The sequence below is a fragment of the Anguilla anguilla genome, chromosome 8, assembly GCF_013347855.1.
Source record: "Anguilla anguilla isolate fAngAng1 chromosome 8, fAngAng1.pri, whole genome shotgun sequence".
NCBI classification, from domain to species: domain Eukaryota; kingdom Metazoa; phylum Chordata; class Actinopteri; order Anguilliformes; family Anguillidae; genus Anguilla; species Anguilla anguilla.
The window spans coordinates 39598432-39613522 of NC_049208.1; the positions used below are offsets into that span (position 1 = coordinate 39598432).

The 15091-nt window shown below is 43.5% G+C and overlaps 1 protein-coding gene across 1 annotated transcript in view; it reads left to right on the forward strand.

Annotated features, from left to right (window-relative positions):
• The first annotated feature begins 2940 nt into the window (after positions 1-2940).
• galnt12 (UDP-N-acetyl-alpha-D-galactosamine:polypeptide N-acetylgalactosaminyltransferase 12) overlaps positions 2941-15091 on the forward strand; it is a 28140-nt gene continuing 15989 nt past the window's right edge. Inside the window, exons 1-6 of the mRNA XM_035431244.1 lie at positions 2941-4210; positions 6506-6675; positions 8243-8432; positions 10253-10438; positions 11906-12023; positions 13047-13223. Coding sequence (XP_035287135.1) covers positions 3855-4210; positions 6506-6675; positions 8243-8432; positions 10253-10438; positions 11906-12023; positions 13047-13223 — 1197 coding nt within the window. The 5' untranslated portion in view covers positions 2941-3854. The remainder of the gene's footprint in view (positions 4211-6505; positions 6676-8242; positions 8433-10252; positions 10439-11905; positions 12024-13046; positions 13224-15091) is intronic.

Below are 15091 nucleotides of genomic sequence, written 5' to 3' on the forward strand. Positions count from 1 at the left end.
CTGAGGTTATGCTGGTGTAGTCTTCTTTTTATGCTTTCATGCTTTGTCTTTGACAAATCTATGCCTACATCCTGGAGAGTGTTCTTGATCTGTTCAACAGTTGGATTTTTTTTTTTTTTTTCACAATTGAAAGTATTCTTTGATCATCCACTACAGTGGTCTTCTGTGGCCTATCAGATTGTTTGCTATCGCCAAGCTGACCGGGACATTCTGGCTTCTCAAAGTACAGTACCAAAAAGCTGATTTTGACACACCAAATGTTCCGGCTCTGATCAATTTATTCAGATATTTCGGCCTCATGATGGTGTGCTTTACTGACTCTGGTACTTATTTGGTCCTCATGTTCAGAGACAACAGTAATGGACTCCAAATGCAAATTCCGCACCTAGAATCAACTCTGTACCTTTTGTTAGCTTTCTTGTACATGAACTAATGATGAAATTATGCACAGCTGGCCAAAAAAAACAGCTGAGCAGCCAACTGTCCAATTATGTTTGTCCCCCTAAAATGGGGGATTACGTATAAAACGGCTGTACTTCCTACACTGATCACCCGATATGGATGTAAATACCCTCAAACCTGACAGTATGCACTTTAACCTCATAATCAATATTTTATTTCAAATTGAATGTGCTGGAGTACACAGCCAAAATAATGAAAGTTGTGTCACTGTGCCAATACTTTTTGCACTTAACTGTACAAGGTAGAGTAAGGAATCTGTGCAAAATTGAACCAGAAAAATAAAAACAAGCCCCATGCTGTTATGACGATTAACTTCAGTTCCATGTTACAAAATGCATCTATTAAACCTGTTAATTTACTAAGTCCCCTTAGGAAAGTAAAGTTAAACATCTGTTGAGCTACTTGTATTTAATTTCCACAACTATCAACAGCAAAAAATGATGACAAAGAAAGTAAACAAGAAGCATAGACAAATGTGGCCTTGAAGCACATACTGTAACATTGCAAGGTCGTGATTGGCTTTTTATCCCAAAATGGCTATTGCAGTGCCATCTTGTGGTTGGAGCAATTTTCTACGGCATATCGTCAGCGAAGACCATGCTTCAGTGTGCACAGGTTTGCACTTCGCGGAAATTTCTGGTTTGTAATTCAGACGTGATCTGTAAAATATTGATGGCCTGACTAATAAACCTTATGTAATAACCTCTTTCGCTAGTAAATCATATTACTTCCCAGAGGTTGTTTAGTTGTTCCATTTTTCCCTCACAATAGATCTGCTTGTTTGGCATTATAAGCTCTGTGAGATAATTATGAACACGTAGTGAATTGCACAATGATAATGTTAGTTCAGTTTCCTTCTGTTTTCAGTACTGCTGTCACAGTGGCAGATACCCTCAGTGAATCCCACAAAGTAGCAAATTAAGTATAGTAAAGATAAAGCATAAAGCTTTAATCAAGCATTTCTCAATAAACAAAATCCATATACACCCTTTCCCCGAAACAAAAGGAAATTGATATCGTGCAAACATTAGTGAACATGATATTTAGTGTCTGAGATATTGAACTAGTACTGACTTTTGTGACACGTGTTCCAGAATATTCATATTTGGTATTGCTGTTTGGTTGCTTCTCATGTTCACAGGTCAACATGTTTGGACAATCTGACACTATTCGTGGTGTCAGAGACTGCTGTTTTGTCTTTTGAAAGTGGCACTGCTTACAAGCACTTGGGAAATAGAACAGGCCAATGAATTCAACTGAGCATGAGAAGAATGCCAATATGAGAGTAAAAACAAAAATTGCTAAACAATTTCAGTCACTGTCAGTGCATATTTTGTAAAATGTTTGAATGGTGGCTGAAATTTGGAATAAAGATGTGAGAATGAAGATATCAGATGGACTGTTCCAAGGAAAGTGCATCTCTCTCCCTCTCTCTCTCTCTCTCTCTCTCTCTCTCCACACAAACTGCTCCAACTATAAAATTAATCTCCCGCATTAACATTTGATGGTTTTATGCATTATGATTTAGGTGTTAACTTTTCAGCTGTGCGACTTAATGAAGGACTGCCCTACACTAGGGGTACCGTACCAGAACATATCACAACACTTGAGTAGCCTTGTTTCTTTGTAGGTTTGACAATAAGGGTACTCGTTCAAACGGCGTGTCGCTCATATTACCATTTTACATTGGATAGCAAGTTCAATTATTAATAATCTTAATTTTAGTAAACATTTTTTTTTTTACACTTGATTGTATGAATTCGTATATGAACACGTTGCTTTTACTAATATTTATTTAAGCTTTAAGTACCCTGTATTCATTTCCCAACACATTCAACTGCATGACCTTTGCCTCGGTAATAAAGGGTTGCAAAACGTGTGTATAATCTGATACGTTCACCAAGATTAAATTTGACAGTCTCGTCTTTATCCCAGTTGTGAATAGGACAGGTGATAGCCCGCTCACACAAGAGTAATATCGCAGCTACAACTAGTGATTTAAATAAGAGCAATTGTATAGGTGATTAATTTTCAATTTCCTTTGCACGTGGAAAACAATTGCTTTATTTGTCAGCCCAGAGTGCTATTTTTCCGCATTTGTCACTTTATTTGACACATGCCGATCTGTGCCGTTACTGTTTTGGAAAGTTTGACAGAGAGTAAAGATGAATGATCCTACTAAACAGAAAATGTATTAAACCAACGATTCCAAAAAAATGGCGTTTTTAAGCGAATCTAGTTCTTGGCCAACTGGGCCCTGTTTCACGAAGCAGGATTACTGATTTAACTGGATAACTGCACTGAGAAAATACCGGAACCCTACCGTATCTCGAACATAGACTGAAGCAAAATCAGGTTTTGCTCAGCGCAGTTATCCAGCTAACTCAGTAATCCTACTTCGTGAAATACCCCCCCTGGACTCCAAAACATGAAAACATACAATAAAGTACGTCACACGTCAATCTAGTAGGCTACCTGTTGCGTACCCGGAAGCAGTCAATATCGCGAAGCTAAATGGTAGTTTGTGTAACGGTACTTAACTGAAAAAGTCATAATGAAATAACTAATCTGCGGTGCAAGTGTGCATTGCAGGAGTGGAAATGCATGGAAGTACTGTCCGTTGCCACACCTCCCCATGCTGAGACACTGTTTCTCGTTGTCCTCTTCTTCGAGAAGGAAACAAGAAAACACCGCTGAACTTGGAGGAAGTTTTATCTGCTGCAAAATGAAAGATATGTCGTTAGCTCAAACCTCCTCCCCTCTACAATACAGACTTCCTGGACGCACGAAACTTGCAGATTCTGTCCAAAGGAAGAAGGTGTTGAATTACACTCATCATTTAATTCACAGCATGTTTAAGACTGTATTTGCTTCTCTGCCATGGCGACTGTAAGGAGGGGAGTTCATAGAGCACAAAGTGGATTATCTTGAGAAGTTGCTGTGTAACCTAGAAGAGAAGTCGCTGTGATTTGACCTGGATTTTCTCAATCGGTGCTAAAATAGCTAGCCAGCTAGCGAATTTAATCGGACAAATCCCTCTCTGTCTCTCTCCACACCTATTTTTTGTGGTACCTTCCCGTTTCGCGGTAGCATAATGCAGTGTCGACGTGCAAATATTTAAATTCACCAGGAACGAGGAAAAGCTGTCGCGCCCTGTTTGCTGAAACGATATTCGAGTTTTCCTGCGGTTACTTGCACTGTTAGTTTTATCTGACTTAGTGAAGTAGCCCACTAGTTTTCAATCGTTCTGTTTTAGTCAAATACGCTTCCAGTTTGGAAATGAACAAGCTTGTGTTCATTCACACTGTTGCTGTAATTTCTATGAAAGTGGAATATTCGGAGCTGGCCTTTACGACAAGTCTATGAAGTGAAGAAGGGAAAAGTGGGACACTATGGCACTATTTGGGCGACGGAACCGGTCAAAGTTGATACTTTGTATTCTTGCCGCTTTTCTTGTCGGCTACTTAATCTTTCACAGAAACAATGCAAAAGAAGTCGGAGTGGCGAGTAGACGAAGAGTGCCAACTGTTGGATATCCAGAGGACAATGAACTGTTAAAAAGACCGGTTTATGAAAAACCACCGTTGGATATGAGTGCTCTGGGTGAGATGGGAAGAGCTGTAAAACTCAACTTGAACGGGGACGAGAAAAGAAAAGAAGAGGAAAGCATAGCGAAGCATCAAATTAATACCTATGTGAGCGATAAGATATCCCTTCACCGCAGGTTATCTGAAAGATGGAATCCACTGTAAGTTAAACACGAACTCCAGTGTGATGTAGCCTAACCATTATATGCAGTTCTGCCTTCACGTTGGTTTGGTCTTAGCTGCGAAGTGAGACTTAATTCACTGTTAACTTTAAGAAGGCTTTGCACAAGAGCAGTTTATAGACCTTTGCAATAATAAAATCTCATGCAGCATTGACCCGTCTTTCTACTGTTCAAAAATACTGTGTGCAAGCTGTCAAAAAACAAACAAAAAAAAAAGTGTTGACTACTCGGCGTCACAAGGAAACTAGAGGCTACGCTGCTGTAATTCGGTTTACCTGACGTAATTTTAAATGTTTGCGCAAACACTAGCCTACAGGATCCTTTAACTAATTTTTAATGCGAATCATCCTCCACTAACTACATGACTCGCATCATACAACTGTTGCAGTTATCGCCGCGATTTACAGTAGGCTACAACTTTCATTCTGGGTAGTATAGACTTGGCACAGCTTAATATAGACCTATATACACCTATAGCCTACATATGTAGATATGTAGGCAACTGTTGATTTGGACTGAAAAAAAACGTGCTTGATATTCAGTGACATCAACTATATGTTATCGAAAGCTTCCATCGAAAGCTTTTCTGAGTGACAGAAGGTAGCCTTAATTTTCTATTAGGTTACACTACTGCCATATGCAGTTACTATGCCATACATGAATGTGGCTGTCACCGGCAGAGAGCTGTTTCTAAGCTCCTGTTTAGTGCTAAAGGGCATCTCAAGTTATATGGTAGATACACTGGTATTGATGTTTGCGGTAGTTGCATATCAGGTGTTAATAGTTTGAATAGACTTCTTTTTCTTTGTTGTAACTTGGCATGGATTACCACTTAACCCAATTGAGGAACACCCAAAAAGGTGTTCCTTTTTTAAAGAGAATGCAACTGAATATCCATTCTTACTTAACAGCTCTTAAGGCTTGTTGTCATCTCTGGGAAAGGCTGGGACATGCCAGGTAGGCGTTTTAAGTTGTTCAAAACTTTTAAGGGCTTCTTCTGTCCGTTGCACTTTGTAATGTGATGTTAAACCATGGGCATGAGCTGTCTTGCTGCAGGGGTTGAGCTATATGCGCATAATCAGGTATCCACTGTCTGCAGTAGCCCGTCATTCCTAGGAAAGACATAACTTGTTTCTTAGTGATTGGCTTAGGAATTGTTACAATAGCTGCCACTCGGTCAGCACCCAATGAGTGGCCTTCAGGAGAAATAGTGTGGCCTAAATACTGCACAGTTTGTTGTACCAGCTGCAGCTTCTTTAAACTGCATTTATGGCCTTGGGTGGCTAAATACTGAAGGAGCGCAACTGAATCAGTTAAACAGGAATCTGCATCCGGTGAGCATACAAGCAGTTTCCATTCGTAAGTAAAGAGAAAATAGTAACAGGGTTCGGCACAACAGGTGAACGGTGATGCACAGCATCATTAACAGCGCGCAAGTCTTGGACGAAACGCCACGTTCCGTCCGGTTTCTTGACTGGTATGATTGGAGGATTACAAGATGAATCAGGACAGGGTACAATAATGCCCTTATCTAACAATGATTGGAACGCAGGGGCTATGCCTTGTACGGCCTCAGGGCATAGAGGATATTGCTGCTTGCAAGGCCGGTATGAGGATTTCGGGGTAACCACCAATGGGGTGGCGCCTTTCATTAATCCAACATAGAGAGAGCCACCAACTTGATGCAAACAAGCACTGCTGCTGATTGGCTGGTTTCAGGTGCGGTGACACCAGAGGAGCCGCAAACTGCTCCAGTGCCAGTGCGAATGTGAATGATTATCTGAAAGACGGCCAACATAAAAATAGCCCAAACTTTAACATGCCGCCCAAGGCCATTTTCCCCAGCACAATAAGATGAAAAATAGCTCGGTTGGGCGGGAATCTGCCCAATCTGGCACCACTGTGTGCAGTGTGAAACTCGTTACAATGCCGTTTGAGTTCTATTCTATGCGAATCTCAATGACACAAAAAAAATGTCTGATTGAACTTACCAAGCATTTATCTCATTTTAAAGGGCTTCTCTTTGCCTTGTATTTGGTCAGTTTAATGAAACTGGCTTCCCGTCATTTTTGAGGTTTCATATTCTTTAACTCTCACGTTACACATAAACTTTTTTAAAATCAGATAAACTGATAGGCCTATTACTTCAGCAGCACTGTGGAGAAGGACCAATTTGAGGGAGAGGAGGGTGCCTGTGAGTTTCGGCTATGAACAGTGACAGCCGCACCTTACACTGTGGATGCTGACGGTTCACAAAATGTCTTCTCCCCGCAGCTGCCGAGACCTGAAGTACAGCTACGCGAGCCTCCCGTCTACTTCGGTGGTGATCGCCTTCTACAATGAGGCGTGGTCCACACTGCTGCGGACCGTTCACAGCGTCCTGGAGACCTCGCCCGACGTCCTGCTCCGGGAGGTCATCCTCGTCGACGACTACAGCGACAGAGGTAACCGGGGACAACCCTGCACCGAAGGCTGCGCAGTTTCCGCAAATTACTGTAATAAATGCGTATAAAAAAGGGATGATAATAGTGAATCTTACAGGATGTACCGCTGTTTGCTGACCGAGAGCCTGCACTCTTCTGTCTCCCTCATTGATGCAATGATTGTGATCGTTGTGTTTGATCACCCAAAGGTGTAATGGGTCTTGCAGTTTCCACTAGGAGTTCTTATGTGGCCAGGGACAGCTGAGTGTTTGCTGTGAAGCGGAAGAACTCTGTACATATGGACCTGTAGACCAGCGTTTAGCTGAAATCGGTGTGGGGCTGGTCTGTGTGTGAGAATGTGACCTCTCTGTATTGTCAGTCTCTTGAGTACTATTTAGTGTGCATCTTTAGCAGTGCTTTCTCAGGTGGACCTTGGATATGTAGGCTAATTTAGGTGTCAGGTCAACTGAGGCAAATCCGATAATCTCTGGAACTACTCCAAGATTGGAAAATGCATCTGTACCATGGACCAATAGCCTTTGTTTATTATTATTATTATATAATAATAATAATAATTATTATTATTATAATAATCATCATCATCAGAAAGGAATGCTTAAGGGCATTATTAAAATGAATAGTATGCTGGCAAAGATTCAAAAAAGATTAGCTGCTATAAGACTCTTTAACGCCACCCTGTGGTAAACATGCACAATATAAACTACTTTTTTCCTTGTTTATTATTTTCCTTATTATTTTCATTTTTATTTTATTTTTATTCAATAGGTCTTACAATACTTTCAGTTTGTATGACTAGAGACATACTTAAGATTGAGTAAAAGTCAAATTCTCCATCTGAGATTTGACATTATTGCATTCTCACTGATGTCCAGTTTGATGGCCACACCATGGCCGGTTGTTGTTGGCAAAATGTGGTTTAAAAAATTAACAGATGTCATCAGAGGAGAAATATCCTCTTTAGTGCTCAGCTTTATCTCTCCTGCAGCACTGTGTGACCTGGTAATGTGAGCAATGGCTTGTGGGAAAATTTGTTGAAGGAGAGCATGCACTTCAGCTACAGCCCTCCTAGCAACTAAATAATAGAATAGACTTTAAATAGAGTTTATTTGAGTAGAGTAGAGTAGAATATAATAGAATACGAAAACCTTATTTTTCCCAGAGGGGACTTCAGGTGAAGTGGCTGGCATCCAAGTAATTAAATAAACTTCCATTTATACTGCAATTTTAAATGTAAAATTAAACAAATTTACATAAATTACATTAAGAAATAAGCAGCAATTAGGAATTCCTAAATTACATGACTCTTGTTACAAATTAGAAATGAATAATTCTATTAAGGAATTTCTAGTAAGAATTGCCATACATAAATAAATGACGTTACTAAAATACATTTTGGACTGTGGTAAATCAGAAAATGAAATAAAAGATTAAAACTAAGGTGTACTTTGTGCTATACGGGCACAGCTGAAAATTGTGTGGCACAGTTGATGACGTCACTGTTGTGGGCAGGGGGTAAATGAATGAAACTCGTCGTAAAGTAAAACCCGACCGTGGGTCCCCCCCGCAGATCACCTGAAGCAGCGGCTGGAGGACTACGTCTCGGGCCTGCGGAAGGTGCGCCTGATCCGCGCGCGCAAGCGGGAGGGCCTGGTGCGCGCGCGGCTCCTCGGGGCGTCCATCGCCACCGGCGACGTGCTCACCTTCCTGGACTGCCACTGCGAGTGCCACGAGGGCTGGCTGGAGCCGCTGCTGCACAGGTGAGCGCCGTTTCCGTCCTCCTCCTCCTCCTCCTCCTCCCTGACCTCGTCGGGCGCGGCGGGATACGAGCGCTCGCTCGCTCTTTCAGGAGGTCGCGACCCTCGGGGCTAACGCCGGGCCTGTGCGACGGGCGGGGTGACGAGCCGCCGGCCCTCGAACGGCGGCGTCGCGTGCGATGCGGTGACGCTGCTGCTTTGCACCAATCGCAGCGGTTTGCTGTGGAGTGCCAAGTCTCACGACTGCTTCTGTGATTGACAGGCTCGCTCTTGGTCCTGAAGCCTCACATACTGTAGGTTCCGTCTCTGGACTGTAGATCTAGTTTTTGCACAGCTGTTTTAGAACAATCAAAACCATTATAAAGTTAATGAGATATTTAATAGTGTGTATATATGATACTAAGCAGGTCCTGTGGATCACAAGAGAAGATTGAGAAGACTGTAAATCAGAGGCCAAAATAAGACACAAACCTGGAATCCACCTTTTCTCATGTAGATACATGCAATATTGTGGAAGATGGTCTGAATGTGGTGGAGGTATAGGGCTCTGTAAGTGAATTTGTTTTACTGTGTTTACGGCTGTGTAAATGGATGCAAAGTTAAAATGCAAAAGCTGTGTAAGTCACTTTGAATATGAGTATCTGCTAAATGCCTGTACTGTAACGGCTTCCTGTTAATGAATATATAACAATAAAGAACATGGGGACTTGTATAAGATTATCATGTAAAATCAGCTTTTGCCATAAAAAGGCACTCATCATATTTTATACGGCCTGTATATTTAAGATGGGCAGTCGAAATGCATTCTGTTATTTTGTCAATGTGTCAGCCAGCCTTCCGTCCGTCCATTATCTATACCCGCTTATTCCTGGTCATGGTCGCGGGGGGTGCTGGAGCCCATCCCAACGTGCATTGGGCGAGAGCCCAATAAGCCCTGGACAGGCCGCCAATGTATCACAGGGCACACGCACCATTCACATCAGACTGTAATGTGCACAAACTCCAGTCTATTGTAACGTGCACAAACTGCAGTCTGTTGTAATGTGCACAAACGTCTGTCAGTTGTAACATGCAGAAACTGTTGTCCATTGTAATATGCATGAACTGCAGTCTATTGTAATGTGCCCAAACTGCACTTCACTGTAATGTGCACGGATGGTAGTCTACTGTAATGTGCACAGACTGCAATCTACTGTAGTGTGTACAGACTGCAGTCTACTGTAACGTGTACAGACTGCAGTCTACTGCAACGTGCACAGACTGCAGTCTACTGTAACGTGCACAGACTTCAGTCTACAGTAACGTGCACAGACTGCAGTCTACTGTAACGTGCACAGACTGCAGTCTACTGTAACATGCACAGACTGCAGTCTACTGTAACGTGTACAGACTGCAGTCTACTGTAACATGCACAGATTGCAGTCTACAGTAATATGCACAGACTGCAGTCTACTGTAACGTGTACAGACTGCAGTCTACTGTAACATGCACAGACTGCAGTCTACTGTAACGTGTACAGACTGCAGTCTACTGTAACGCGCACAGATTGCAGTCTACAGTAACATGCACAGACTGCAGTCTACTGTAACGTGCACAGACTGCAGTCTCCTGTAACGTGCACAGACTGCAGTCTACTGTAACATGCACAGACTGCAGTCTACTGTAACGTGTACAGACTGCAGTCTACTGTAACATGCACAGATTGCAGTCTACAGTAATATGCACAGACTGCAGTCTACTGTAACGTGTACAGACTGCAGTCTACTGTAACGTGCACAGACTGCAATTCTCCGTGGAGACCTGATGGTCAGTTTTGTCCCCAGAATTAAGGAAGAGGAGACGGCGGTGGTGTGTCCTGTCATCGACGTCATCGACTGGAACACCTTCCAGTACCTGGGGAACCCTGGGGAGCCCCAGATCGGGGGGTTCGACTGGAGGCTGGTCTTCACCTGGCACACCGTCCCGGAGTACGAGCAGAAGAGGCGGAAGTCTCCCACCGATGTCATCAGGTGGGCGGGGCAGGTGCAGACCAATGAGAGGCAGGAGATGGAAGGATTTACGAAATAACTGAAGTACTCTCCTCAGCCCCTCTAATATGATCTTAAATCCCATATGCAGCCTTTTGTAAGGTCCTTGTCATTTACAGGAGTTCAGAACCAAGAAAGAGACAATACTTTGTGTGCAACCACAAGTGCAAGTCTCTACACCATCCTTAAAACATAGAAATTAGGGATAGTACTGATTGGGTGATCTGAGTGTAGTGGTGTGGTGGTGTAACTTGGCCTGTGCGATATGGCCAGAATATCTTATCCTGATGTTTTTCATATTATTAACAGCATGACGGTAGGCCCTATTTTATGATATTTGGATTTCCAATGCAGATTGCACAAGAGTAAACTGAAATATACTGTAACTGTAGAAAAATAAGGATCAATCAAAATGCAGTAATAAATTTATCTAATTTTGTTAGGAATATAAGAACACTGAACTGTGTGAAATATTGAAAACATTCAAAAACTTGATGGTAAACAAAAAAAAAGCTAAATGTGCATGTTGAGCTACTACACAAAATATTTAAGCATCTAGGTAATGTACTTCTAGGTAGGACTGAGTGGTAAACCATATCTATGATTATCATATTGTTTAATGAAATGGTGCAAGTTTCATTCAAAACAAAAAATTCCCCTTAAGGTTACGTTACAAATTCTTTATCACAATGTGGCAGTGTGCAATTTTTAATGTTCATTGGATGAAAAACAATATAATACCTTTGACGATTGCAAAACTCTATAGCATTGCATGAATTCATACGGGAATACCTGAAAATGAGGAATGCAGCCCAACCCTTGTTGTAACCTCCAGGCAGGTCATTGGAGACAGATAGTTAGATAGGTAACCTCTGACCACGACTCCTCTGGTTGGTCATATATTCAGCTGTACAATTTACAAATACAATTTTGTCGTTAGCAAAAGTGAAAGTCAATTTCACATGGTGTCCAGACACCACAAGAGCTTTCACTTTCAGTCATGTGACTGCCGCCGTGAAGACGCATACCAAAAACCTGTGAGGTGAAAGAAGTGAAGGGTTTGTTTTTCCATTTTCATGAATGCTAAGCTGTTGAAGTCACTGTGGATACGAGAAGTGCTGCCCAACCCTGTTCCTAGAAATCTGCCATTCTTTAGGTTTTCATTCCAACCCTAATTTGGCACACCTGATTCTGCTAATTAGCAGCTCAATGAGATCTTTGTGTGTGCTTTGTGAGTTGGAATGAAAACCTGCAGGATGGTTCAGGAGCTGGGTTGGACAGCCCCAAATAAGAGCATCTGCTAAACACTTAAATGTAATGTAGTTGTGGTAATGTTGTTGTGTTCGAACAGACATTGTAGAGAACAGGGCGAGGTGATTTTTAGTGTGGAAGTACGTGCTGCGTGTGTCTTCCAGATACATTTAACCTCCCCCTTCTCCCGTTGGCCAGGTCTCCCACCATGGCCGGAGGTCTGTTCGCGGTCAGTAAGACCTACTTCCAGTACCTGGGCACCTACGACACGGGGATGGAGGTGTGGGGCGGAGAGAACCTGGAGTTCTCTTTCAGGGTGAGTCACTCTCCGGCAGAGCCGCTCGCCGGTCGCCGCTGACGTCATTATTGTCCTGTTCCCTGACGTGTTACGCGGCGAGGGGAAACCCCAGTGGAAATATTTGATCGGAGGTCGCCAAGTTCCGTGTGAAATATTCAGACGTTTTCGCAGTGAACTACAATTTGCGATTTGCCAACAGAGAATGTGACATCAGAGTCATCGCCGATGCTGTTTTCACAGAGCATTTCACTGAGAAAGTTTTCATACAGAATTAATATATGCAGTTCGATGGTATATTCCTATTTATCCCGAGCATGGAGCTACTAAGCCTTTATAGTCTCTAGTCAGCCATTGGCTTAGCCTGCACTTATTGCAGCCATCCACTTTAGCTGGGATTATTTAATATTTATCATTTTTTAGTTGTATAGTTTAATTTATCCAAGGGGCCCTGTTTAGGTATAAATGTATTTTTACAGGATTTTTACTGGCCAAATGGTTTCAGGAGATTTTCCTGAAACCCGTGGAACTGAAATGAATGGATCAGACTCATGTCAGATATACGCGATGCGTAAATTATAGCGCATGCGTCTATGGAAAGGCCATTTATGGGCGTTCACGGGTTCAGCTGGAGCGCCGGTCCCCCATGTGCCCCATTGACTTGAATCCTGACCTTGGCAGTGCCATCTGCGCAGGAGGCATTATCGTAACGCGCAGCTGGTGCGCTGCAGTGCATGCGCGTGCTAATCTGCACTCACTCAAATTAACGACGGCCCTGCGCATGCAATTAATGCAGGCCCCCGCGTGTGACTTGCCATTCCAAATAGGGAGAAAACAAAAAAAGCAAAGTAGATGGCGACAACACTTTGAGAACAGGCCTAGGTGGCCTTTGCTGTCTTAAGTAGGTGGCCTTTGATGTCTTAAGTAGGTGGCCTTTGATGTCTTAAGTAGGTGGCCTTTGCTGTCTTAAGTAGATGGCCTTTGATGTCCTGACTGAATTTTAAGTGTGTGATTATAACCGCGTCTTTGCGGCATGTTACCCAGATCTGGCAGTGCGGGGGCAGCCTGGAGATCCACCCCTGCTCCCACGTGGGGCACGTCTTCCCGAAAAAGGCCCCCTACTCCCGCAGCAAGGCCCTGGCCAACAGCGTGCGTGCCGCCGAGGTCTGGATGGACGGCTACAAGGAGCTGTACTACCACCGCAACCCCCACGCCCGCCTGGTAGGCCCCCGCCCCACACCCCGCACACCCCTCACACCCCAGACACGTCTGCACTAGGGATGCACTGACCTGGTAGGCCCCCGCCACACACCCCACACACCCCAGACACGTCTGCACTAGGGATGCACTTACCTGGTAGGCCCCCGCCCCACACCCCACACACCCCAGACACGTCTGCACTAGGGATGCACTTACCTGGTAGGCCCCCGCCCCACACCCCACACACCCCAGACACGTCTGCACTAGGGATGCACTTACCTGGTAGGCCCCCGCCCCACACCCCACACACCCCAGACACGTCTGCACTAGGGATGCACTTACCTGGTAGGCCCCAACCCCACACCCCGCACACCCCTCACACCCCAGACACGTCTGCACTAGGGATGCACTGACCTGGTAGGCCCCCGCCCCACACCCTGCACACCCCTCACACCCCAGCTATGTCTGCGCTAGGGATGCACTGACCTGGCAGGCCCCCACCCAACACCCCGCACACCCCAGACACGTCTGCTCTAGAGATGCACCTATATGAAAATCTCTGACCGATGCCAGTTCCAGATTATTCAGGGAAACTGTTGGCTTATTCCTATACCAATACAGATTGTTTGGTGGTTCTGCTTGGTTGAGTTTTATGATCAGCTATTGAAAATCTTGACATTCTAATAAGCACAGTCTTAATTACACAACTTTAAACATTTACGCACATTCATCCTACTTAACTTAACTGCTCTTCATTACTACCCATCTGTGACAAGGGACACCATGACGGGTGGGGTGGTGGTGGGGGTGGGTTTAGAACGATTCCATGGGCCTTGACTGACCCAAAAAATATTAGATCTTAGGATTTTCTGGGGTGGTGGGGCCCAATAACAGATCTTTTCATGGGGCCCAAAATACCTGGGGGCACCCCCTGCCTGTGACCACTGTATGTCCCTGTTTCTGTTTGCCTGGGTGTGCATGTGCGCATGTGAGTGAGCAGACACCCAAAAGCCTTTCACATACTGTTCTGTTCTTTTCTGTACGTCATTAGGTATGCACCGTTTATCTAGTGAATCAAATCTGTTCTTCATGAACCTGCTTTTTCCACTCTTTATTTTTAAACAGATAGATTTCATTCATTGATAGTGTAATGGAAACTCGGACCTCATGGTTCAGTCAGTCCGTATTTTATTTCTGTATGGTAAAATACTTATTTTTGCGGTCGGGTCAAGGTTTAGGCAGATGTATCTGTATAAAACCTTAATTTATCATGCAATAATTTTTTGAATGATAAAACTGGTGGATGAAGCACCAAATAAATAAATAAATGAATTGACTGAAAACCCCAAGTGCTTATAAACCGGTTAATGCAGTATATCCGTATATGAGGACTTCATCACCTGGTAATTCAGTTTTTTTTTTGATCAGCTGTTTAATATGTCACTTCCCTCCATTCACGTCCCCAAAAGTTGCTTAGTTCCTGAACTGAAGCGAGATCAGTGTTGACGGGGGTGTGGGGAAACTGAAGCGCACTTTGAGATGGCCCTCAAGTGCGCAGATCTTAATCACATGAGTCTGTTGGCCGAGCGTGAGTCAGCTCACACCATGTGGTCATGTTACGTGCTCTTCTTTTAATAAGGTTCTAAATGAATAAAGAACACTGACCAAGTCTCTCAGTTTAGGCTAGAGCAAGTGTTGGATTCTGGTTTGGAATCTGAAGGCCACAAGCTCGAACCGATACGTTTGTTTGAGTCAGGGAAAAAAGGAAATAAATGTGACAGATGAAACCACACTTTCTCAGTGTGAAGGAAGGCTACATTTCAATCACTCAATCAATCAATCAATCAATATTTAGATAGCGCATTTAATATTTATATAGCACATTTCAT